The sequence below is a fragment of the Nansenia antarctica genome (assembly GCF_963989245.1).
Source record: "Nansenia antarctica genome assembly, chromosome: 18".
NCBI lineage: Eukaryota > Metazoa > Chordata > Actinopteri > Argentiniformes > Microstomatidae > Nansenia > Nansenia antarctica.
In genome coordinates, this window is record NC_137691.1 from 10,248,803 (window position 1) to 10,275,344 (window position 26,542).

The 26,542-nt window shown below is 46.0% G+C and overlaps 2 protein-coding genes across 2 annotated transcripts; both read right to left on the reverse strand.

The window, feature by feature from the left end:
* Positions 1-3,670: 3,670 nt before the first annotated feature.
* On the reverse strand, positions 3,671-13,474 carry LOC308172919 (uncharacterized protein; the record flags this gene model as incomplete). The annotated part of the gene is made up of 20 exons (XM_080547886.1): positions 3,671-3,840; positions 4,062-4,154; positions 4,274-4,450; positions 4,580-4,834; positions 5,057-5,149; positions 5,269-5,445; positions 5,575-5,829; positions 6,065-6,157; positions 6,277-6,453; positions 6,583-6,881; positions 7,563-7,810; positions 7,906-8,084; positions 8,179-8,689; positions 9,338-9,435; positions 9,558-9,632; positions 9,734-9,844; positions 10,244-10,324; positions 10,822-10,948; positions 11,260-11,379; positions 13,421-13,474. 20 exons carry the CDS (start codon positions 13,472-13,474, stop codon positions 3,671-3,673), a joined length of 3,393 nt encoding a protein of 1,130 aa, XP_080404012.1.
* A 1,052-nt stretch (positions 13,475-14,526) lies between these two features.
* On the reverse strand, positions 14,527-26,334 carry LOC308173310 (uncharacterized protein). Its single transcript, XM_080548315.1, has 19 exons — positions 26,263-26,334; positions 25,463-25,504; positions 23,032-23,102; positions 22,695-22,874; positions 22,110-22,229; positions 21,672-21,798; positions 21,363-21,542; positions 21,132-21,224; positions 20,457-20,537; positions 19,942-20,052; positions 19,766-19,840; positions 19,542-19,643; positions 19,206-19,268; positions 18,522-19,082; positions 18,178-18,260; positions 17,204-17,813; positions 16,932-17,110; positions 16,593-16,837; positions 14,527-16,328 (listed from the first exon to the last, which is right to left on the reverse strand). Exons 4-19 carry the CDS (start codon positions 22,746-22,748, stop codon positions 16,112-16,114), a joined length of 2,901 nt encoding a protein of 966 aa, XP_080404441.1. The 5' UTR covers positions 22,749-22,874; positions 23,032-23,102; positions 25,463-25,504; positions 26,263-26,334; the 3' UTR covers positions 14,527-16,111.
* Positions 26,335-26,542: the final 208 nt, after the last annotated feature.

A 26,542-nucleotide genomic window follows, 5' to 3' on the forward strand; every position in this document is an offset into this window, starting at 1 on the left:
CTGGCTGCAGTAAGACGCGCTGGACAGCCACGTTCAGGAGCCTCCTCAGGCGGTCATTCTCCTCTTTGGAGCGGATGATCTCCCCCTGGTAGTCTGCTATGGTGCTCTTCACACGGATGATCTCCCCCTGGTAGTCTGCTATGGTGCTCTTCATCTCCCCCTGGTAGTCTACTATGGTACTCTTCATAGATTTTGATCAAGCTTTCAGAACATCCTTTTCCCTTTAAGGAGCTTAAGTGTTTTCATGTCAGTAATTACTTTGTATATGCTGTAATAACATACAACAAGGTGTCGATAAACCTAACTACTTACTGTGGACCATGAAATTAATCTGCCCAACGACATTGAGACTTGATGTTCGCCTTCATGTTCGCCTCTTTCATTTTGGTTATAACTCTTTTTTATCGTAAAATGTCATGTAGCAATTGAGAGAAGTCACAATTGAACATAATGAGTACATAAAGTGATTTGTTTGGGGCCCAGTCATTCTGAAACATCACCTGAAAGGTGCAATACTATTTTGGGTTACTATATTTGGGGTTATAAGGTAAGACAGTTGCACTTTTCAGACAATGCCTATTAGGCATTAGACATGATTTGAGAATCATTGGGTTTAATCATATAATTCATTGTAATGGCCATTGAACAGCAATATCTGTAATTTCTCTTCAGTTTCTCCATTGTGCGAACTGCATGATGGATTTCTTATCATAACAAATGTTGGATCTTGAATCATGGTCCCTCTAACACCTACACAAAAAAGACTGGAGCAAAAAAATCCTTTCCATAAAAGCATTTTTATTATTTACAGTCTCTCATACAACACACTTAAGTCATGTAAAATCAGAACAGGCAAGCATGTACAGATACACAACCCATTAGGTTCCTCTCGTGATCCTCCCACAGAACAGCGATCAGCACATGTCAGATTACGTTCACAACTGATCTTGCGCTATAGAACAAGAGTGAAATGACAGGGGACTCACATGCTGTAGCAGACACAAGTTGGAAGCATCAGTTTAATTCCAACATGGCATATGAACAGTACAAAAAGGATTAGACAGATCGCAGATACCCTGAGAAGTTGCTCTTTCACATTTTAAGACCAGAAATGTTACTATTTATTTGTAACAAAGGTTTTAACAGTAGGCGGGCTGGATTTGAAAAGTGAGAGGCTGGTGTGTGTTTGAATGCATCACTGTTAGTTTAAAAGGTCTGGTAAAAACATGGGCCAAAATTTCATTTCATTTGACAAATACATTTTTATGAGCAATGTGAGATCCATAAATTAAACAAAAAAAAGAAATAGCAATAGACAGAAAAATACAAAGCTGGTTGGTATATTTTTTAAAAGGTGGACAATTGTGGGATAGCGTCAATAAGTCACAAAACTGAAAAAAAGACAAACTCCAAACTTTTACATCCAAATATTTGTTTTGAGAGGTTACCGATTCCCTAAATGACCTAAATATTCTTCTGAATATCTTCCTGTTCATCTTTACCTTCATACGCTCACCACACAAATGTAGCCTAGTCAGGTTCCAAAACGTCTACATTTTTACATTATCAGCTCAGCAACATAAGTGAACAAAAATAACGTTATACATGATTTGAGGAGAGTCAGATCCTAGACATGAGACAAGGCAAAGATGGTAGGGGGCAGGAGCTATTGTAAGTGCCGCTGTATGACAACTTGCTAGTTCAGTTACTGTAAATCTTCCACTTCCACTCTGCCTTTCTTAGCATACATAGTATACAATTTCTCTCTTCCTGCAACAACAATTACACATGATTGTACAGCCATGGATGACAGGTGACACCAGGCAAGACCACATGGCTCTTGTCTTCACAATGCTAAGTTGGGAATTACCTGAGGATGTTTGAAACTAGTGTTTAGATCATTCTCCAACCAGGTGGTTGCTTCTTTACATTTTCTTTCAGGACTCAAAGGGAAGGACATGAAAGACCATGACATGAAAATGAGAGAAAACTCTAATCCATACAGGAATACATCACTTCTTAGTCTTAACATGTGCAGAAATTAAAATACATAGACTGCTGATTGTTCAAGGACAAGGGTTTTACCATCAATCCAATGAAAGGAAACGACAGAATAAAAACATCATAAATGTTTGAACATGAACTTTAGTTGAAGAAAATAATAATGATGATGATAATCTGCCCATGGTGATGACCGTTCCCTTCAGACTGACATGAAAGCAACCCTCGTCTCTGCTCAGACAGCATGGAAATATTATTTACAGTCTCTCATACAACACACTTAAGTCATGTAAAATCAGAACAGGCAAGCATGTACAGATACACAACCCATTAGGTTCCTCTCGTGATCCTCCCACAGAACAGCGATCAGCACATGTCAGATTACGTTCACAACTGATCTTGCGCTATAGAACAAGAGTGAAATGACAGGGGACTCACATGCTGTAGCAGACACAAGTTGGAAGCATCAGTTTAATTCCAACATGGCATATGAACAGTACAAAAAGGATTAGACAGATCGCAGATACCCTGAGAAGTTGCTCTTTCACATTTTAAGACCAGAAATGTTACTATTTATTTGTAACAAAGGTTTTAACAGTAGGTGGGCTGGATTTGAAAAGTGAGAGGCTGGTGTGTGTTTGAATGCATCACTGTTAGTTTAAAAGGTCTGGTAAAAACATGGGCCAAAATTTCATTTCATTTGACAAATACATTTTTATGAGCAATGTGAGATCCATAAATTAAACAAAAAAAAGAAATAGCAATAGACAGAAAAATACAAAGCTGGTTGGTATATTTTTTAAAAGGTGGACAATTGTGGGATAGCGTCAATAAGTCACAAAACTGAAAAAAAGACAAACTCCAAACTTTTACATCCAAATATTTGTTTTGAGAGGTTACCGATTCCCTAAATGACCTAAATATTCTTCTGAATATCTTCCTGTTCATCTTTACCTTCATACGCTCACCACACAAATGTAGCCTAGTCAGGTTCCAAAACGTCTACATTTTTACATTATCAGCTCAGCAACATAAGTGAACAAAAATAACGTTATACATGATTTGAGGAGAGTCAGATCCTAGACATGAGACAAGGCAAAGATGGTAGGGGGCAGGAGCTATTGTAAGTGCCGCTGTATGACAACTTGCTAGTTCAGTTACTGTAAATCTTCCACTTCCACTCTGCCTTTCTTAGCATACATAGTATACAATTTCTCTCTTCCTGCAACAACAATTACACATGATTGTACAGCCATGGATGACAGGTGACACCAGGCAAGACCACATGGCTCTTGTCTTCACAATGCTAAGTTGGGAATTACCTGAGGATGTTTGAAACTAGTGTTTAGATCATTCTCCAACCAGGTGGTTGCTTCTTTACATTTTCTTTCAGGACTCAAAGGGAAGGACATGAAAGACCATGACATGAAAATGAGAGAAAACTCTAATCCATACAGGAATACATCACTTCTTAGTCTTAACATGTGCAGAAATTAAAATACATAGACTGCTGATTGTTCAAGGACAAGGGTTTTACCATCAATCCAATGAAAGGAAACGACAGAATAAAAACATCATAAATGTTTGAACATGAACTTTAGTTGAAGAAAATAATAATGATGATGATAATCTGCCCATGGTGATGACCGTTCCCTTCAGACTGACTGGCCTAGCTGTCAATCATCTCTGACAGCTCCAGCAGGAGGTCGTCCACTCCCTTGCCGGGGTCCAGCTCCAAGTCATCCTCCAGCCAGTCAGTGAACTCGTTCATCAGCTCGTCAAAGTCGTCCATAGAGGAGGTGCTGGCGGGGGCGGGGCATGAGTCTCGAGTGGGCAAAGCTTTAAGGGGATATTTACAGAAGATTAAAAAATTATTCTCTCTTCCAACAATAACAATTACCACTTGAGGTCTATTCAAAAGGATCCAAGCTTTTTTTCCTTTCTTTCACCAATGTGTTAAATAACTTAATAAACATGTTTTTTTTGCTATTCCCCCCCCCCCCTCCCTCTCTCTCTCTCTTCCCCCCTCTCTCTCCTTCATCATCTTTAGCCTCTCTTACCTGAGCTGGAGCTCAAGGCCATTTTCCTGGGAGAGACCAATCTGGATCCGTCTGAACCAGTCCTGCTGTCCTCTCCCTCTTCTGAGAACTGATCTGCACACAGACGAAACATAACAAGAACCCCATGGTCAACGGCATTCAATAACAAACCAGTCATTCAATAGTGACATGGAAAAGGGAAACAGAGAAGCGAGGAGAGAGTGTGTCTTTACCATCCTCGTCCTCATCTTCATCTGCTGGGTTGATGACCACAGGCGGGTGGGTTGGGCTCGGTACATTCTCCTGAGTCTCCGCCTTGATGACCCCGCGGAGTTGGGGATTGGCTGCGGTGGGGAGGGGGGTGGCAGCAGGAGGGCTGGGGTCCTCCTGAGGCTCCTCCTCGTCAGAAGCTGAGACACAGAAACAAGACCAGAAGACTTTTTAACAGGGTGATCCAGCACATTCTGACATCCACCAAGTTGTCACAATGCCACGTTTTATTCAGAGGATGCATAACCAAACGTGGGATTACCTCTCACCTTTATTGGCTGGATAGACCCAGGCTCCGCCTACGAAGCGGGGTTTCTCACAGTGGAAGGCACAGTGGAGCTTCTGACAGCCGGTAGGCTGGTTCTTCATCTCTGACAGCTCCAGCAGGAGGTCGTCCACTCCCTTGCCGGGGTCCAGCTCCAAGTCATCCTCCAGCCAGTCAGTGAACTCGTTCATCAGCTCGTCAAAGTCGTCCATAGAGGAGGTGCTGGCGGGGGCGGGGCATGAGTCTCGAGTGGGCAAAGCTTTAAGGGGATATTTACAGAAGATTAAAAAATTATTCTCTCTTCCAACAATAACAATTACCACTTGAGGTCTATTCAAAAGGATCCAAGCTTTTTTTCCTTTCTTTCACCAATGTGTTAAATAACTTAATAAACATGTTTTTTTTGCTATTCCCCCCCCCCCCCTCCCTCTCTCTCTCTCTTCCCCCCTCTCTCTCCTTCATCATCTTTAGCCTCTCTTACCTGAGCTGGAGCTCAAGGCCATTTTCCTGGGAGAGACCAATCTGGATCCGTCTGAACCAGACCTGCTGTCCTCTCCCTCTTCTGAGAACTGATCTGCACACAGACGAAACATAACAAGAACCCCATGGTCAACGGCATTCAATAACAAACCAGTCATTCAATAGTGACATGGAAAAGGGAAACAGAGAAGCGAGGAGAGAGTGTGTCTTTACCATCCTCGTCCTCATCTTCATCTGCTGGGTTGATGACCACAGGCGGGTGGGTTGGGCTCGGTACATTCTCCTGAGTCTCCGCCTTGATGACCCCGCGGAGTTGGGGATTGGCTGCGGTGGGGAGGGGGGTGGCAGCAGGAGGGCTGGGGTCCTCCTGAGGCTCCTCCTCGTCAGAAGCTGAGACACAGAAACAAGACCAGAAGACTTTTTAACAGGGTGATCCAGCACATTCTGACATCCACCAAGTTGTCACAATGCCACGTTTTATTCAGAGGATGCATAACCAAACGTGGGATTACCCCTCACCTTTATTGGCTGGATAGACCCAGGCTCCGCCTACGAAGCGGGGTTTCTCACAGTGGAAGGCACAGTGGAGCTTCTGACAGCCGGTAGGCTGGTTCTTCATCTCTGACAGCTCCAGCAGGAGGTCGTCCACTCCCTTGCCGGGGTCCAGCTCCAAGTCATCCTCCAGCCAGTCAGTGAACTCGTTCATCAGCTCGTCAAAGTCGTCCATAGAGGAGGTGCTGGCGGGGGCGGGGCATGAGTCTCGAGTGGGCAAAGCTTTAAGGGGATATTTACAGAAGATTAAAAAATTATTCTCTCTTCCAACAATAACAATTACCACTTGAGGTCTATTCAAAAGGATCCAAGCTTTTTTTCCTTTCTTTCACCAATGTGTTAAATAACTTAATAAACATGTTTTTTTTGCTATTCCCCCCCCCCCCTCCCTCTCTCTCTCTCTCTCTCTCTCTCTCTTCCCCCCTCTCTCTCCTTCATCATCTTTAGCCTCTCTTACCTGAGCTGGAGCTCAAGGCCATTTTCCTGGGAGAGACCAATCTGGATCCGTCTGAACCAGACCTGCTGTCCTCTCCCTCTTCTGAGAACTGATCTGCACACAGACGAAACATAACAAGAACCCCATGGTCAACGGCATTCAATAACAAACCAGTCATTCAATAGTGACATGGAAAAGGGAAACAGAGAAGCGAGGAGAGAGTGTGTCTTTACCATCCTCGTCCTCATCTTCATCTGCTGGGTTGATGACCACAGGCGGGTGGGTTGGGCTCGGTACATTCTCCTGAGTCTCCGCCTTGATGACCCCGCGGAGTTGGGGATTGGCTGCGGTGGGGAGGGGGGTGGCAGCAGGAGGGCTGGGGTCCTCCTGAGGCTCCTCCTCGTCAGAAGCTGAGACACAGAAACAAGACCAGAAGACTTTTTAACAGGGTGATCCAGCACATTCTGACATCCACCAAGTTGTCACAATGCCACGTTTTATTCAGAGGATGCATAACCAAACGTGGGATTACCTCTCACCTTTATTGGCTGGATAGACCCAGGCTCCGCCTACGAAGCGGGGTTTCTCACAGTGGAAGGCACAGTGGAGCTTCTGACAGCCGGTAGGCTGGTTCTTCATCTCTGACAGCTCCAGCAGGAGGTCGTCCACTCCCTTGCCGGGGTCCAGCTCCAAGTCATCCTCCAGCCAGTCAGTGAACTCGTTCATCAGCTCGTCAAAGTCGTCCATAGAGGAGGTGCTGGCGGGGGCGGGGCGTGAGGATGTGACCACGCTGGCCCGCCGGGGCCTGGGCAGGGTGGGCGACTTCACTGCCGTGGGGCTGGAGAGAAGAGGAGGGGGGAGACAAGAGAGGTTCATTTAACCAATTATGTCACTGCTTTTTTTTTGTAAGTTATTTTTCACAGATACAGTGAAAAGTAAGGAGAAGAAGGGAGAGAGGGCATGTCAGCAGGGCATGGGCCAGATTCTAACCCATGCCAACATGGGCATATGTGTGCACTGTAGACAGCGGTGCTAGTCCACTGGACCCCCCCAGGCCACAAGTAAGTCACTGCTAACAACCGGAAAACACTCTTCTTCCTTCTCCGTTATTCTAGCTGTAATGGTTGTGTGTTCTAGATGAAGAGGGCTGCTGTAACCCTCGGGGAGTGCTTCTGCTGCACATTGATGGTGAACGGGTCTGGGATGTCAAAATACTCAAACTACTGGTATGAAAATAAGGGGCGGCTGTGGCTCAAGAGGTAGAGCTGGCGTCTAATGATCGCAAGGTCGGCAGATCGGCTGGCCATGTGTCGAGGTGTCCTTGGGCAAGACACTTAACCCCAAATTGCTCCCAATGAGCGGGCCGGCGCCTTGCATGGTAAGCTTGGTGTGTGAATTAATGTGTGTGTGAATGGGTGAATGAGAGGCCGTTGTAAAGCGCTTTGGAATAAGGCGCTATATAAGTCGGTCCATTTAAAATAAACACCATTCAAAACTCGTCTATGCATTCATCCATTACCTCTGGGGGACCACGCAGGCCTCCCTGGCGGCCGTGTTGGAGGTGGTGGTGACGGCTGTGGCCGTGGCCGCGCTGGAGGTGGTGGTGGTGACTGCTGCTGCGCTGGCCGTGCTGTGCTGGATGACGGGGACCGTCTGGAGCTCTTCTCTGGGGGGGCTGCAGCTGGGGCCGTGGCCCAGCAGGGTGGGGGGGCTCCTGGGGACCAGGGGGCTCATCTGGGCATCTGTGCTGAAGGAGGGGGAGGACACCTGGCGAGAACACAGGTTGTTAGGACTCGGGTCACAATGGACATCTGCTTTTGGACATTGAGCGATTTTACAAACAGGCTCGATCCGTGGCTTACCTGTCTCTGTTTGCAGGGCGGCTCCTGCAGTTGCTCATCCTGCGCCCTGGAGGCGCTGTTGAGCGGTTTGACTGCCGCGATGGCAGACCGGGGGGACTCCGCCGCTCTCCTCTTCTGGCCTGGCTTCACCTGCGCGGCCGGCTTCATCACAGAAGGCCGGACGTTCAGCTTGGGCCTCACTGAAAAAACGCAACAAACATCAATGATTCTCAGGTTTCATAGCTTGACTTTATTTACCGTTTTCAAAGTGGAGTCGTTTAGCAGGTAGGCTACCTTTGGCTTCAGTAGCTTGCCCAGGGGATTTCTTCTGGGCAACGTCTTGGGTCTTTTCAACCGGAGATTCCTCCACAGGCGGCGGCCCAGGAGACGAAGCTCCTTTGGCCTGCTTAGGGGCACCCGCTGCCAGGGGACCTCTCTTCCTCTTGGGTTTGAGGGTGATACGCTGGCGGCTGGGGGCCTTGGGTGCCGGAGCAGGGGCAGGGGCCGGAGCAGGGGCCTCCAGGGTGAGAGTGGGGGAGGAGGGGAATGAAGGGTTTGGAGTTGTCACTTTCTCGCTCTTCGCTCTGATGGGGGTAACGCCCTTCTCCCTCACGAGGACAGGGCTCGCAGCCTCTTTCTCCGCAGGTTCGGCCTTGGCGGAAACGTCGGGTTGGCTGGTGGATGAGGCCGCCTCCTCCTCCTGCAACTGCATGCGCGAGAAGCGTCTCCGCAAGCAGATCTCCTCAAACGTCTTCACCTTCAGGCTCCGATTGGGCGGATCACTCCTCCCATTGGCAGGGCTGGGCTGTGGATCACAGAGAGCACAGATCTCAGCAGGTGACATCACCTACCCTCACGTCAGAGCAGAACTACCATAAAACTTCTAATAAGTGCAGTCTCCCCTCTAAACGCCTGTCTCCAATAGCAGCCAGGCCAATAATGACATTGAAGACAAGAAGTGGTAAATGGTACAATGGACCGACTTATATGGAGCGCCTTATTCCAAAGCCCTTTACAACATCCTCTCATTCACCCATTCACACACCAATGACGGTAGGCTACCATGCAAATACACCTGGGCTATGAACAGGAGTTTCATGGTACAAAGGGTGTGTTGTATTCAGGGGACACACTTGAGGGGAGCAGATGTGAGCAGTAGGGGTGGGCATCAATGATCGACGATCGATAATAAGATAACAGGAAATACAGAAAGAGTGTAAATATCTTGAAACATGAAACATCACAGTTAAGGCGAAAGATTATTTTCTGCAAATAGCTACATTGAAGACGTTTGGATCGCATATGGATCTTTCACCACAACTGTAATGGCATCTCAGGGGGGGGGATAAAAACAAAGTCAGTGTGTGTAAAAGCCTGGTGGAGAGTGAACTGCCAGCATGAGAACAGCCTTAATGGAAACAGTCTCAAGAAAAAGCTGCATCATCGCCCTCACCTTTCGGAGGGGCCAGGTCACCTTCTCGTCCACCTTCCTCCCGAGACGCTCAGCCAGTCTCCGTTTGAGCGGCAGATCAGCAGCGCCGTCGGAAACATCTAGAGGTCAGAGGTTACAGGTCATTAGAGCTCTGTGTGTTGGGAATGAATCTGAATTATACCATCAGGTATATTGTCAGTGTTATCAGAGATGAGTGTAGTCACACCAGTCTCAAATGTACCTCTCTCAATTATCCTCTTCCCAAGCCGTTCGGCGACGTTGCGTTTCCGAGGCTCTTCACCAAAGATCAGAGCGTCTAGAGTACATTAAATAGAGAGTACATTAAATATAGAGTACATTCAATATAGGTAGTCTAGATACACCAGGTAGTCTAGATACATTGTTTCTGATGCCTACCATCTTTTGCTAGGTAGAGTGACGGGCGAACAAAGGAGCGGATGTTCTCCTTCTCACCGCTGGTTCCCTTGTTCCTCTGGGCAGGGTCTGAGCCCTGGCCGATGGGGTGACCTGAGAGAAGCAGACAAAGCAGGTATTAAGCAGATGATTCTCAAATGTGACACGTTCTAATGCTTTGGTCCTCATATGGGCAACCAATCAAAATGTTCTGACTTGTATTTTGAAACACGGAACTACGTCGCTGAGAATCACAACACAAACTCACTAGTCAAGCCAAAATACTGCAATGTAATGGATTGGGTGAGTAATCCCCACTGCTACCTAGTTAACTATAACACTATTTGCATTGTTAGCAGGCTCACAAAACAAGCTGTGTTAGTTGACTAGCGATGTGTCATTGATTTTCAACAACGCGGAAATCCCGATTTAGTTTAGAACGTGTCACAAATGTTGTGTAATGCAGTGTAATTCTACAGAAGCCAGTCCATGCACCAGGTGAGACGTTCTTACCAGATCTCCTCATGCTGGCCTTCGGGGCTTTCCTCAGACGGATCTCCTCCAAGCTTCTGATGCCAAAGTTCAGCGACTCATCTGTGCCAAAACAACAGCATTAGGCCATCACAGAGGAATATGGAAACATGTGGGTCACATTACACTCCCACACAGTGACCCTCTAGAAAGGGCAGAGGAGAAACGTGTCAGAGAAGCCAGTGTTCCTCCCGACAGGTCCAGGGGCGAGGGTGAAGCCCCTGATCCTGGTTTGAAGAGAGGGTCTTTCTATACCCCTCTATGATGGCCACTCAAGACACGCAACAGTCTCGAGTGGGCAAAGCTTTAAGGGGATATTTACAGAAGATTCAAAAATGATTCTCTCTTCCAACAATAACAATTACCACTTGAGGTCTATTCAAAAGGATCCAAGCTTTTTTTCCTTTCTTTCACCAATGTGTTAAATAACTTAATAAACATGTTTTTTTTGCTATAGACTTTTGAACAGGGTGATCCAGCACATTCTGACATCCACCAAGTTGTCACAATGCCACGTTTTGTTCAGAGGATGCATAACCAAACGTGGGATTACCCCTCACCTTTATTGGCTGGATAGACCCGGGCTCCGTCTACGAAGCGGGGTTTCTCATGGTGGAAGGCACAGTGGGGCTTCTGACAGCCGGTAGGCTGGTTCTCCCAGTAGCATGCAATCTGCTTTCTGTTTTTCTACAGTAGAGAAAGAGAAGAACATGTTATGCAACATGCCTGTGATGTGTTGCAATGTATGGATGGATGGGGAAAGCTCAGGTTACTGTCCGTCAGGGTTAGACCAGTGTTCCTCCCGACACGTCCAGGGGCAAGGATGAAGCCCCTGAACCTGGTTTGAAGAGAGGGTCTTTCTATACCCCTCTATAAATGGCCACTCAAGACACGCAACAGTCTCGAGTGGGCAAAGCTTTAAGGGGATATTTCAGAGGCATTTCAAAATAAGTATTTTGATCTGCCCCCTAAGAGTTTTTGCTAGGTCGGTCCCTAACCTTCATCTCCATGTGGCGGAACTTGCAGACGGGGCGGAAGCAGCGTCTCTCCTCCCAGAGGCTGCACACCACCTTGCTGCCCATGGCCGCCTCACAGTGCCTGAACGGGCAGCCGTCTCCCTGAACCAGGAAACACAAACACCTCAATGATCAAACAAACACTTATATCAATGTCTTTTTTTTCCATTAACTATTGTCTTATTAAATGTTTCATCTATTTACTTCTTATATTTGCTTTTATTCATTTTTTATTTTCTTACTATGCTCCTTTTGCTGTATTTTTAAATAATGTATGTAAAGCACTTTGAATTGCCCCTGTTGTGTGAAATGTGCTATACAAATAAATGTGCCTTGCCTAGAACACACAGCACAGAATACTTACTTGATGTCGGACCACAATACATAAATATTTCAAAATGTCCCGAATGAATTCAAGTAAGTTGTAATCTACCCTCTGCAGCTCAATTTACTACTGCTGTGAACACCCAAACTCAAAATACAGAAGCAGATTCATTTGCGATGCGTGTCTTACACGTATCCGTTTACGACTTCCCTATATTCATAGCTTTCATGTGACGTCACAGCATAGTGGAAACGCCCACCTGACGGGCAAAAGGCACTGCCCGTGAAGTTGCAGAGCACCAGGAAACACAGTAGCATTGGTTAGAAAACAATCATGCCAGATAGTTGCTGTGCAATCGGGTGTACAAACCGGCAAGGAGATAGGCCTGGGTTGTGTCTTTATGGGATACCGAGTGAAAAAGAAAATAAAGAGAGGAGAAATGTGTGGACTAATGCCATCAAACGAAGTGTACCAGGAGCGGGACAGAAAGAATGGATGCCATCAAAGCACACACGTCTGTGCAGCGAACATTTCATCAAAGGTAAGTTAGCTAAAGTAATGTTAATATAATTAGCTACAATTGCAAAGCATTTAGCCATTATCTGTACATAGCTAACGTTAATAATTTCTGCATGGTTTGTTTAGGTGGCTTGCCAAAAGGTTGCTAACGTTAGCACTAGCTACTAATGCCGTAACGTTATTATCGCCTTGATTCATAGGTTTCAAATCTGACGACCCTTTGTCTCCTGACTGGGTTCCATCAGTGTTCTCGCACACATCACCCGACAAGAAGAGGAAAAGGGAGAAAGCAATGGACAGGCACGAGCAGCACAACAAAATTATGAAAAAGCGTGAGGAGAAGCAGCAAGATGCAGCTGCCCCAGCACTGCCAGATCAAAGCCTACCTGACATGGAGCCAGAGCTACCTGCTCCTGAGGCTGAGCAGTGTAACAACAACAGGTGCAAGGATAATGTTGCAAGACTAGAGAGGGAATGCAACTACCTTAGGGAAGAGAACCGTCGGCTGAAGGACGTGATCAAATTAAGTACATTTGATGAAGCCACCTTAGAAAATGATGATGAAAAAGTGATAACAATGACTGGAATGTCCACCTATGCCAAATTACACGTTGTTTATATGTTTGTCTTCTCCCTGTTACCAACTGGTACAATCCTCTCTCCTTTCCAACAACTTGTCTTAACCCTTATGAGACTCAAAATGAACCTGCCCCTTGCATTGCTTAGCTGCATCTTTAGAGTCTCCGTTCCAACTGCTAGCAGAACATTTAGAAACACCATTGATGCATTGAATGCCAAGCTTGTTCCAGCACTTGTGTTTTGGCCAAATAGAGATGAACTAATGCTGTCAATGCCTATGGTATTTAGACAGGTCTTTCGTAGATGTGCTTGTATAATTGACTGCTTCGAGATATTTATTGAAATAAATAAGGTTTAGTAACAAGTTTGTGACATGTGGATATGACCAAATTTACTGACTGATGTGGCCTAAATCTCAACCCTGTAAAGATCTCTTCACTCTTTGCCTGTAGTTCTTTGTCTGATAAAGCTCGATACTGGGGCATGTACAGTTGGCTTAAAGGTGCAGGGATGTTCAGCTGCACTGCCCTTGGTATGAACCCGAGTGTGAATGAAAAGACCATTGTAAATTGTTATTGGTGCTGAGAAAAGTTGCCAACCTCTGTTGATATGATACTTTTTAAATAACAACAACTCAGGTTGGTGGTTGCTAGGGAAGAAACCACGTGACTGAAAGCTATGATTATAATAACCTCTGCTGTGTGTAGTCGTGCTTCTCACCTTGGCACAGAAGGAGGAGTAGAAGTAGTAACAGTCATCTCCATGGTTCGTCATGCTTTTAAAGGCTGGTGGATCAGTTCACTTCTGGATCGCTGGGTGGCGCAGCTGTGTCAGACTCAGAGCTGACGGGTTGTGACCTCTTCCTGGGGTGGTGGGCTGATCTCTTCAGGGCCAACAGGAGTCTCCCTGGCAACAGAGAAACACATGGAACCATTAACCACGAAATAGACCAATCAGATCAAATGGAACCATTAACCACGAATTAGACCAATCAGATCAAATGGAACCATTAACCACGAATTAGACCAATCAGATCTCGTATCACGCAGGAGAGGCTCTTCAGGTACCTGGCTGCAGTAAGACGCGCTGGACAGCCACGTTCAGCAGCATCCTCAGACGGTCGTTCTCCTCCTTGGAGCGGATGATCTCCCCCTGGTAGTCTGCTATGGTGCTCTTCACAGCCCTGAAGATCTCCTCGGCAGCCGCTGTTAGTCTGTCCGTGAGAAACACGTTCAACATCTCCAATTGTGTCATGTTAGTGTGGGACTGGAGCTGTTTTTTGTCAGCTTGTCACAACCCCGATCCCCGATTGTTTACGTAGTTTTCGGGAAGTGACGATGAAAGTGTGTTTCCCGATCCCCGTGTCCCAAGGACTGGAGGAACCAGCGCCACCCGTCGGGCCGGAGAGGAGATGTGTCTAAATGTTATGTATAAAACATAATGATATGTATAAAATATAATGGGTATATACAATTATTTGTTTGGTGGCCCAGTCATTCTGAAGCATCACCTGAAAGGTGTAATACTATTTTGGGTTACTATGTTTGGGGTTATATAAGGTAAGACAGTTGCACTTTTAGACTATGCCTATTAGACATTATTTGAGAATCATTGGGTTTAATCATTTAATTCATTGTAATGGCCATTGAACAGCAATATCTGTTATTTGTCTTCAGTTTCTCCATTGCGCAAAGTGCATGATGGATTTCTTATCATAAATCATAAATGTTGGATCTTGAATCATGGTCCCTCTACCACCGACACAAAAAAGACTGGAGCAAAAGAATACTTTCCATAAAAGCATTTTTATTATTTACAGTCTCTCATACAACACACTTAAGTCATGTAAAATCAGAACAGGCAAGCATGTACAGATACACAACCCATTAGGTTCCTCTCCTGATCCTCCCACAGAACAGCGATCAGCACATGTCAGATTACGTTCACAACTGATCTTGCGCTATAGAACAAGAGTGAAATGACAGGGGACTCTCACATGCTGTAGCAGACACAAGTTGAAAGCATCAGTTTAATTCCAACATGGCATATGAACAGTACAAAAAGGATTAGACAGATCGCAGATACCCTGAGAAGTTGCTCTTTCACATTTTAAGACCAGAAATTTTACTATTTATTTGTAACAAAGGTTTTAAGTTAGTAGGTGGGTTGGATTTGAAAAGTGTGAGGCTGGTGTGTGTTTGAATGCATCACTGTTAAGTTTAAAAGGTCTGGTAAAAACATGGGCCAAAAATGTCATTTCATTTGACAAATACATTTTTATGAGCAATGTGAGATCCATAAATTAAACAAAAAAAAGAAATAGCAATAGACAGAAAAATACAAAGCAACATGGTTGGTATATTTTTAAAAAGGTGGACAATTGTGGGATAGCGTCAGTAAGTCACAAAACTGAAAAAAAGACAAACTCCAAACTTTTACATCCAAATATTTGTTTTGAGAGGTTAACGATTCCCGAAATGACCCACATATTCTTCTGAATATCTTCCTGTTCATCTTTACCTTCATACGCTCACCACACAAATGTAGCCTACTCAGGTTACAAAACGTCTAAATTTTTACATGATCAGCTCAGCAACATAAGCGAACAAAAATAATTTTATACATGATTTGAGTAGAGTCAGATCCTAGACATGAGACAAGGCAAAGATGGTAGGGGGCAGGAGCTATTGTAAGTGCCGCTGTATGACAACTTGCTAGTTCAGTTACTGTAAATCTTCCACTTCCGCTCTGTCTTTCTTAGCATACATAGTACACAATTTCTCTCTTCCTGCAACAACAATTACACATGATTGTACAGCCATGGATGACAGGTGACGCCAGGCAAGACCACATGGCTCTTGTCTTCACAATGCTAAGTTGGGAATTACCTGAGGATGTTTGAAACTAGTGTTTAGATCATTCTCCAACCAGGTGGTTGCTTCTTTACATTTTCTTTCAGGACTCAAAGGGAAAAAAGACCATGACATGAAAATGAGAGAAAACTCTAATCCATACAGGAATACATCACTTCTTAGTCTTAACATGTGCAGAAATTAAAATACATAGACTGCTGATTGTTCAAGGACAAGGGTTTACCATCAATCCAATGAAAGGAAACGACAGAATAAAAACATCATAAATGTTTGAACATGAACTTTAGTTGAAGAAAATAATAATGATGATGATAATCTGCCCATGGTGACGACCGTTCCCTTCAGACTGACATGAAAGCAACCCTCGTCTCTGCTCAGACAGCATGGAAAAACAACTGAGGCGCTTCAGAAACATCCTCTGCCTCTCTGAGGTCAATGAGAAGTACTGGAAAACCAGCGCCCCCCTGTGGCAGTGATTGGTAGTTCAATGGGTGGTGATTTGAAACGTGGTCACTAGAGGATAGGGGATGGGGGCGGCCTAGCTGTCAATCATCTCTGACAGCTCCAGCAGGAGGTCGTCCTCTCCCTTGCCGGGGTCCAGCTCCAAGTCATCCTCCAGCCGGTCGTCAGTGAACTCGTTCATCAGCTCGTCAAAGTCGTCCATGGAGGAGGTGCTGGCGGGGGCGGGGCGTGATGATGTGACCACGCTGGCCCGCCGGGGCCTGGGCAGGGTGGGCAACTTCACTGCCGTGGGGCTGAAGAGAAGAGGAGGGGGGAGACAAGAGAGGTTCATTCATCTGCATTTAACCAATTAAGTCACTGTTATTTTTTACTGTAAAAGTTATTTTTATTTTTCATTTTATTGGACAGATACAGTGAAAAGTAAGGAGAAGAAGGGAGAGAGGGCATGTCAGCAGGGCATGGGCCAGATTCTAACCCATGCCAACATATATATATATATAAGTCAGTCCATTTAAAATAAACACCATTCAAAACTTGTCTATGCATTCATCCATTACCTCTGGGGGACCACGCAGGCCTCCCTGGCGGCCGTGTTGGAGGTGGTGGTGACTAATGTGGCCGTGGCCGCGCTGGAGGTGGTGGTGACTGCTGCTGCGGTGGCCACGCTGTGCTGGATGACGGGGACCGTCTGGAGCTCTTCCCTGGGGGGGCTGGGGCTGGGGCCGTGGCCCAGCAGGGTGGGGGGACTCCTGGGGACCAGGGGGCTCATCTGGGCATCTGTGCTGAAGGAGGGGGAGGACACCTGGCGAGAACACAGGTTGTTAGGACTCGGGTCACAATGGACATCTGCTTTTGGACATTGAGCGATTTGCAAACAGGCTCGATCTGCGGCTTACCTGTCTCTGTTTGCAGGGCGGCTCCTGCAGTTGCTCATCCTGCGCCCTGGAGGCGCTGTTGAGCGGTCTGACTGCCGCGACGGCAGACCGGGGGGACTCCGCCGCTCTCCTCTTCTGGCCTGCCTTCACCTGCGCAGCCGGCTTCATCACAGAAGGCCGGACGTTCAGCTTGGGCCTCACTGAAAACGCAACAAAACATCAATGATTCTCAGGTTTCATAGCTTGACTTTATTTACCGTGTTCAAAGTGGAGTCGTTTAGCAGGTAGGCTACCTTTGGCTTCAGTAGCTTGCCCAGGGGATTTCTTCTGGGCAACATCTTGGGTCTTTTCAACCGGAGATTCCTCCGCAGGCAGCCCAGGAGACGAAGCTCCTTTGGCCTGCTTAGGGGCACCCGCTGCCAGGGGAGCTCTCTTCCTCTTGCCCGGGGAGGCTGTGGAGCTCCGGGGGCTGACAGAGGGCGAGTCGGCCTCCGCCTGCCTCATTTGAGACCCCTGCTGGGGGGAGTTGGTAGCGCTGGGCACCGGCGAGGCGGCCTTCGGTTTGAGGGTGATACGCTGGCGGCTGGGGGCCTTGGGTGCCGGAGCAGGGGCCTCCAGGGTGAGAGTGGGGGAGGAGGGGAATGAAGGGTTTGGAGTTGTCACTTTCTCGCTCTTCGCTCTGACGGGGGTCACGCCCTTCTCCCTCACGAGGGCAGGGCCCGCGGCCTCTTTCTCCGCAGGTTCGGCCTTGGCGGAAACGTCGGGTTGGCTGGTGGATGAGGCCTCCTCCTCCTCCTGCAGCTGCTGCTTGCGGAGACGCTTCTCGCGCATGATCTCCTCAAACGTCTTCACCTTCAGGCTCCTCTGATTGGTCGGATCACTCCTCCCATTGGCAGGGCTGGGCTGTGGATCACAGAGAGCACAGATCTCAGCATGTGACATCACCTACCCTCACGTCAGAGCAGAACTACCATAAAACTTCTAATAAGTGCAGTCTCCCCTCTAAACGCCTGTCTCCAATAGCAGCCAGGCCAATAATGACATTGAAGACAAGAAGTGGTAAATGGTACAATGGACCGACTTATATAGCGCGTTATTCCAAAGCGCTTTATAACGTCCTCTCATTCACCCATTCACACACCAATGGCGGTAGGCTACCATGCAAATACACCTGGGCTATGAACAGGAGTTTCATGGTACAAAGGGTGTGTTGTATTCAGGGGACACACTTGAGGGGAGCAGATGTGAGCAGGTTAGGTGGACTTACCTCAGGAACAGCACTGGCAGTAGGCTCAGCTGGCTTCTCTGTCACTTCTTCAGCTGTCTTCTGAGTGGTTGCGCTGGCAGCGACTTAGAAGATAACAGAAAATACAGAAAGAGTGTAAATATCTTGAAACATGAAACATCACAGTTAAGGCGAAAGATTATTTTCTGCAAATAGCTACATTGAAGACGTTTGGATCGCATATGGATCTTTCACCACAACTGTAATGGCATCTCAGGGGGGGGATAAAAACAAAGTCAGTGTGTGTAAAAGCCTGGTGGAGAGTGAACTGCCAGCATGAGAACAGCCTTAATGGAAACAGTTCCAAGAAAAAGCTGCCATCTTACCAGGAGATGCTGGTTTGTTGATGCGCATAATCCGGGGCTTCTTTTCCTTCTCTTTCTTTTCCTGCTCTTTTCCTTCTCCCGCTTCTGTGCCTTCTGAGCTTTTCCCATTAGTAGCCTCCTTCCCCCGCGCCTGCATCCTGGCTGCTTTCTCCTTGCGTATTTCCTCCAGGGTCTTCACCTTCACTCCTCCCCGAGGTGTGGCCACCCTGCTGGGCACGGCCGTGCCTGCGGGGGCCTGGGGGTTATCTGGGGCTTCGTTAGCCGGCTGCCTGGCTTTCCTGACGCTCTGTTCCTGACGCTGGTCCTCCTCCAGCTTCTTCCGGGCGTGGAGGACCTCAGAGAAGGTCTTTATCTGGACGTTGGAGGCTGGTTTGACAGTGATGACTCTCTTTGAGGCCCTGCTGGTGGGGCTGGTGGTGTCGGGGGCGGGGGCCGCACCACGGGTGTTGTCCTTGCGTCCCTGGGACTTGGCTGCCTTCTCCTGCCTGATCTCCTCTAGGGTTTTGATCCGAATCTCCTCAGACGCCTCGGCCACGCTGTTGGTTTCAGCTTCGATGAATGCTAGAGGTGGGGGACAGGAGATAAGTGACACCTCACGAAATCAATGAATGAAGTTCAGATGTGTGGCATAATAATGTTCAGAGTAGATTTTTATGTCAGGAGAAAAACAATAAAACACGGTACCTGGTTCAGCGACCACAGCGGGCTCTGCTGGCAACCCCAGTCTGTCCCTGACAGGCTTCAGAGCTGAGGTAATGGAGATAAACATGAGATGAAAATCACTCTCAATTTTACTATCTGTACTATACTATAACTATCAACCAAAACACTTGTAATCTTCAGTATCAACAAGTCAGACAAAAAAACAAACCAACTACATTTGGGCATAGTCCTGTTGCCAGAGTTTATCCTGCCCCTGTACAAACCCTGAACCAACTGAACAACCAATTACGGTCATGGCTGGACCAGTAAGAGTCAGGTGTTTCCTGGGAGGTTCTGTGGTGATTTCATCTCCCTCACCTTTCGGAGGGGCCAGGTCAGCGTCCTCCTCGTCCACCTTCCTCCCGAGACGCTCAGCCAGTCTCCGTTTGAGCGGCAGATCAGCACCGCCGTCAGAAACATCTAGAGGTCAGAGGTTACAGGTCATTAGAGCTCTGTGTGTTGGGAATGAATCTGAACTATACCATCAGGTATATTGTCAGTGTTATCAGAGATGAGTGTAGTCACACCAGTCTCAAATGTACCTCTCTCAATTATCCTCTTCCCAAGCCGTTCGGCGACGTTGCGTTTCCCAGGCTCTTCACGAAAGATCAAAGCGTCTAGAGTACATTAAATATAGAGTACATTAAATATAGAGAACATTAAATATAGGTAGTCTAGATACACCACGTAGTCTAGATACATTGTTTCTGATGCCTACCATCTTTTGCTAGGTAGAGTGACGGGCGAACAAAGGAGCGGATGTTCTCCTTCTCACCGCTGGTTCCCTTGTTCCTCTGGGCAGGGTCTGAGCCCTGGCCGATGGGGTGACCTGAGAGAAGCAGACAAAGCAGGTATTAAGCAGATGATTCTCAAATGTGACACGTTGTAATGCTTTGGTCCTCATATCGGCAACCAATCAAAATGTTCTGACTTGTATTTTGAAACACGGAACTACGTCGCTGAGAATCACAACACAAACTCACTTGTCAAGCCAAAATACTGCAATGCAATGGATTGGGTGAGTAATCCCCACTGCTACCTAGTTAACTATAACACTATTTGCATTGTTAGCAGGCTCACAAAACAAGCTGTGTTAGTTGACTAGCGATGTGTCATTGATTTTCAACAACGCGAAAATCCCGATATGAGCATTAGTAGAACGTGTCACAAATGTTGTGTAATGCAGTGTAATTCTACAGAAGCCAGTCCATGCAGAAGGTGAGATGTTCTTACCAGATCTCCTCATACTGGCCTTCAGGGCTTTCCTCAGCCGGATCTCCTCCAAGGTTCTGATGCCAAAGTTCAGCGACTCATCTGTGCCAAAACAACAGCATTAGATCATCACAGAGGAATATGGAAACATGTGGGTCACATTACACTCCCACACAGTGACCCTCTAGAAAGGGCAGAGGAGAAACGTGTCCGAGAAGCCAGTGTTCCTCCCGACAGGTCCAGGGGCGAGGGTGAAGCCCCTGATCCTGGTTTGAAGAGAGGGTCTTTCTATACCCCTCTATGATGGCCACTCAAGACACGCAACAGTCTCGAGTGGGCAAAGCTTTAAGGGGATATTTACAGAAGATTCCAAAATGATTCTCTCTTCCAACAATAACAATTACCACTTGAGGTCTATTCAAAAGGATCCAAGCTTTTTTTCCTTTCTTTCACCAATGTGTTAAATAACTTAATAAACATGTTTTTTTTGCTATTTCTCCCCCCCCCCCCCCCCCCTCTCTCTCTCTCTCTCTCTCTCTCTCTCTCTCTCTCTCTCTCTCTCTCTCTCTCTCTCTCTCTCTCTCTCTCTCTCTCTCTCTCTCTCTCTCTCTCTCTCTCTCTCTCTCTCTCTCTCTCTCTCTCTCTCTCTCTCTCTCCCCCCCCTCTCTCTCCTTCATCATCTTTAGCCTCTCTTACCTGAGCTGGAGCTCAAGGCCATTTTCCTGGGAGAGACCAATCTGGATCCGTCTGAACCAGTCCTGCTGTCCTCTCCCTCTTCTGAGAACTGATCTGCACACAGACGAAACATAACAAGAACCCCATGGTCAACGGCATTCAATAACAAACCAGTCATTCAATAACAAACCAGTCATTCAATAGTGACATGGAAAAGGGAAACAGAGAAGCGAGGAGAGAGTGTGTCTTTACCATCCTCGTCCTCATCTTCGTCATCTGCTGGGTTGATGACCACAGGCGGGTGGGTTGGGCTCGGTACATTCTCCTGAGTCTCCGCCTTGATGACCCCGCGGAGTTGGGGATTGGCTGCGGTGGGGAGGGGGGTGGCAGCAGGAGGGCTGGGGTCCTCCTGAGGCTCCTCCTCGTCAGAAGCTGAGACACAGAAACAAGACCAGAAGACTTTTGAACAGGGTGATCCAGCACATTCTGACATCCACCAAGTTGTCACAATGCCACGTTTTGTTCAGAGGATGCATAACCAAACGTGGGATTACCCCTCACCTTTATTGGCTGGATAGACCCAGGCTCCGTCTACGAAGCGGGGTTTCTCATGGTGGAAGGCACAGTGGGGCTTCTGACAGCCGGTAGGCTGGTTCTCCCAGTAGCATGCAATCTGCTTTCTGTTTTTCTACAGTAGAGAAAGAGAAGAACATGTTATGCAACATGCCTGTGATGTGTTGCAATGTATGTATGTATGGGGAAAGCTCAGGTTACTGTCCGTCAGGGTTAGACCAGTGTTCCTCCCGACACGTCCAGGGGCGAGGATGAAGCCCCTGAACCTGGTTTGAAGAGAGGGTCTTTCTATACCCCTCTATAAATGGCCACTCAAGACACGCAACAGTCTCGAGTGGGCAAAGCTTTAAGGGGATATTTCAGAGGCATTTCAAAATAAATATTTTGATCTGCCCCCTAAGAGTTTTTGCTAGGTCGGTCCCTAACCTTCATCTCCATGTGGCGGAACTTGCAGACGGGGCGGAAGCAGCGTCTCTCCTCCCAGAGGCTGCACACCACCTCGCTGCCCATGGCCGCCTCGCAGTGTCTGAACGGGCAGCCGTCTCCCTGAACCAGGAAACACAAACACCTCAATGATCAAACAAACACTGTCTTTTTTTCCCCATTAACTATTGTCTTATTAAATGTTTCATCTATTTACTTCTTATATTTGCTTTTATTCATTGTAATTGTTTATTTTCTTACTATGCTCCTCTTGCTGTATTTTTAAATAATGTATGTAAAGCACTTTGAATTGCCCCTGTTGTGTGAAATGTGCTATAGAAATAAATGTGCCTTGCCTAGAACACACAGCACAGAATACTTACTTGATGTTGGACCACAATACATAAATATTTCAAAATGTCCCGAATGAATTCAAGTAAGTTGTAATCTACCCTCTGCAGCTCAATTTACTACTGCTGTGAACACCCAAACTCAAAATACAGAAGCAGATTCATTTGCGATGCGTGTCTTACACGTATCCGTTTACGACTTCCCTATATAACCTCTGCTGTGTGTAGTGCTTCTCACCTTGGCACAGAAGGAGTAGTAGAAGTAGTAGCAGTCATCTCCATGGTTCGTCATGCTTTTAAAGGCTGGTGGATCAGTTCACTTCTGGATGGCTGGGTGGCGCAGCTGTGTCAGAGCTGACGGGTTGTGACCTCTTCCTGGGGTGGTGGGCTGATCTCTTCAGGGCCAACAGGAGTCTCCCTGGCAACAGAGGAACAAATGGATTAATGTCCCCAGCCATTCCCATTGGTTTACTGTGGTGTCAGTTGTGAGGTCACAGTTGTGCTCCAGATCTCATATCTAAAAGGAAAATGGTTGGGGAGGGTAGAAAACAACCCCAATCCACTCAAACACTCACCTGGAGTGGTGGAGAAGAGTCCTCCCTTCTTCACGCGCTTCAGCTAGAGCGTCTCCGTGGCAACAATGGTCCTGAAGGAACACTTGATCCGTGAGATAAGAGGGAAAAGAGGCCAGAGACTGACGTCCTACGACCTCCCTTCTTTTAAAGCATCGGTTTCCCACCAGGCTGCTAAGTATTACAGATCGGTGCAAGAGTGTCCTTGTTTTTATTCTTTTTTTTCTCTCTCTCTCTTTTTTTTTTTTTTTTTTAATGCGGTAGAAACAATGTGAGAGAAGGGGGAGGTGTCATAATGGGGGAAGGGAAAAATAAAAGTCTTCTCAGAGCGCCATCCAAGAAGAATAGCAGAGAAGAAATGTGAGGCTCAGGAAAAAAAACTATAAGGGAAGGTTTTAAAAACGATGGGTAGAGAAAAATCTTCAACTTCTTTATAAACTTGGTGGCATACTGGGAAGTTGTGGAAAAATGTGGGCAGGGGGTGAGGTTTCTATAGATTTCTGCAGTAGAAAAAAAAAGGAGTAAAAATGAAAATTCTTCTGGGGATCTACTTTCTTTCTTAGTAAACTCTATCCACATCCAGAGATCTTCAGGAATGGACAACAAGGTGTTCCGTAACCTATTGAATAAAAAAAACAAAAACACTCCCGGAAAACTAAAGAGAAGGATCATTAGTAAAGTAAAGAGTAGAGTAAAGACACTTGCACATAAACACAGTCAGATATCAGCACTGCAGTTTCTCACCCAAGTGTGCAACATCATGAGAGAAAGTGCAGGACTTGCCAATACCTTTTACAACTTGAGGTAGCTAGAGTCAAACACTGCATTTGACCATGAACAGTCTACACAGCTCAAAGTGCGCAGTCCATTAGTAATAGGAGCATGTTTGATATATTTGGATATCAAGACATTTCTAATATGTCATGTATTGAATTTGGGAAAATAATCATTAACACCTAATTGACATCTGTCCAGAGGCACCCCCAACTTCCTACGAACCTGGAGGACCTTGTGGTAGATTTACAGTATTGAGGAGAAACATACTTCACTCCGATTAAAAAATTAAGGGTTAACATACGAAATACCATGAAATTTTAAGACATAAAATGTCCACAAATGGCCCACTAGTCCATAGTTGACATAACAGGTACAGCAGAAGGAATAAGTATTCAACACATCAACTATTTTTGAATTCAACATGTTTCCATTGCAGCTATTCACATGACATGTAGACCATGCATTGGTATTAACTCAGCAACACGACACAGCTAAAGAAATTGCAACACTCCAATCATGAAAAAAAAGTTATGTGCAATGAAGGGGAATGAGACAGGAATGAAGCATTGAAAACACGCTCAAGGCACTTCCTGTACAAAAAAACTAATCTCTGTGATCAGGCGTTCAACACAGACAACCGTTGATTCCAGGGGACCCGCTGGTGAATCTTGATCTTCAGTCCCTTCCAATTTGCTATTGGATTTAAGTTTGACGATTGACTAGGCCAGTCCAACACCTATATTTAAGAGTCTTCTTTGCAGTTAGTTTTGGATCGTTGTCCTGCTGGAAGATCCACCCGCGTCTCATCCTCCTTCAAACAAGCTTCAACATGCCTTTTGTTCAGTATTGCAGTCTTTCGGGGTGATGGCGAACAGAGACCGTGGCGGTGGAGTGCATTGCCTATTGTTTTCTTTGTGACAACTGTACCCTCTGCTTCCAGGTCTTTCTGGAGCTCTGCTCGAGTGGTCTTTGGCTCTTGGGCTACTCTCCTGACTAACTTTCTGATTGCTCGGTCAGAAATCTTGCGAGGAGCTCCTGTGCGTGGCCGGTTGATGGTCGAGCGATGTTCCTTCCATTTGCGGATTATGTCCCCAATGGTGCTTATAGGAACATTTAGGAGTTGAGAAATCTGTCGGTAACCTGTACCGTTACTATGCTGCTCAACAATCTTGTTGCGAAGGTCTAGGGGGAGCTCTTTGCCTCTACCCATCATGGGATGTTTCTCGTAGGAAAGCTTGGTGACAAATGATTTGTTTACCTGCATTCAGGAGGTGGGAAACCCTTTTTTCAAAGAGTGGAAGTACTTACCCACCAACATGCACTAACCCAACTGATCCTAATTAGCACAGGTAGAATTCATTAGTGGCATCAGCTGGTTTAGAGACTGTTCTTACTGTTCAATACTTCTTTCCTGTGTCATTCCACTTTATAGCACATAATTCTTTTATGAATTGGAATGTAACAATTTCTTTAGTTGTATAGTTTTACATTTACATAACATAAACGTTTTATCGAGTTAACACCAATGTCTGGTCTGAACTTCATGTGAATAGCTGAAATGGAAATATTTTGAATTATAAAACAGTTAATTGGGTGAATACTTATTTCCCCCACTGTCTATATGAAACAAGAAACAAATCAGCAAGACGATTTTTACCAGAATTAATGGACGATTTTCATCTTCGGTGGAACTCAGTTACTGCAAACACAAAATCCAAATACAACATTAACATTAGCTGGCTGCATGACATCGGAACGCGCTCCGAACGACGCTTCGATTCCAAATAATTCCATAATTAAAGTCTGAAACAGCGAACCCAGTGTTCTGCTAACGACCTGATTACGTTAGAATTATAAGGTTCTATCTCCATTTTTGTCAAAATTGAGTTTTTACATAATCTGATCCATTAGGTGTTTATTAATGCCTGTGTGGTGTTATTTTTAAAATGTTGACATTTTTGAGTTAGTAATTCATAAAATACAAAGGTTCCATCTCACAGAACATAATGGAATGTAAACACTTTGACGCTCAATATCTCTGAACTGCCCTAAACGGAGATAGAACCTTATAATTCTAAACTCACGATAGCTAACTAGGGACACGTTATGGACCCCAGACGAACGGTCATTTACAATCTCACTGAACTAGTTTAATCCTTCACAAGACCGGTTATTTGAGCAATGTTTCCTATGCTTAAGAACCGGGTGACATTTTCAAGCAAGTCGGTTTATATAATAGTAACTTAGTTACATAGAAAACATAATATTTAGACAAGCGTGATGCTAATGTTAACATGCTAACAAGGCCTCGAGGCAGTCGTGACTGCCCTCGCCTGTCATGTAATGTTGCTTAGAAATGTACACCCAACGTCCAAATACCTCGCTAAGCCTTACATACGTATGAACCAAAAACATATGAACATATGAAAGTTAGTTCCAAAAAGGCGAATTAATTACCAGGAGTACAAAAAGAGCTGAGATAATTGTTCTCGTTGGAGAGAACAGCACGTCCACTGGCTTCAATGTAGCCGTTCACACTGAGAACAAAATGGCGACCGCTCGGAAGGAGAGTATGGCTGTGTTCGGAATGGCATACTAGCATACTAGCATACTCAATGAGTACATACTGCATACTGCTTACTAAATTCACAATAAGTAGGCGATTCTCTCATACTCAAATCTCGCATACTGTACCGTGTGAACGCACTGCATACTCAAAATCTACGTCATATCTGGT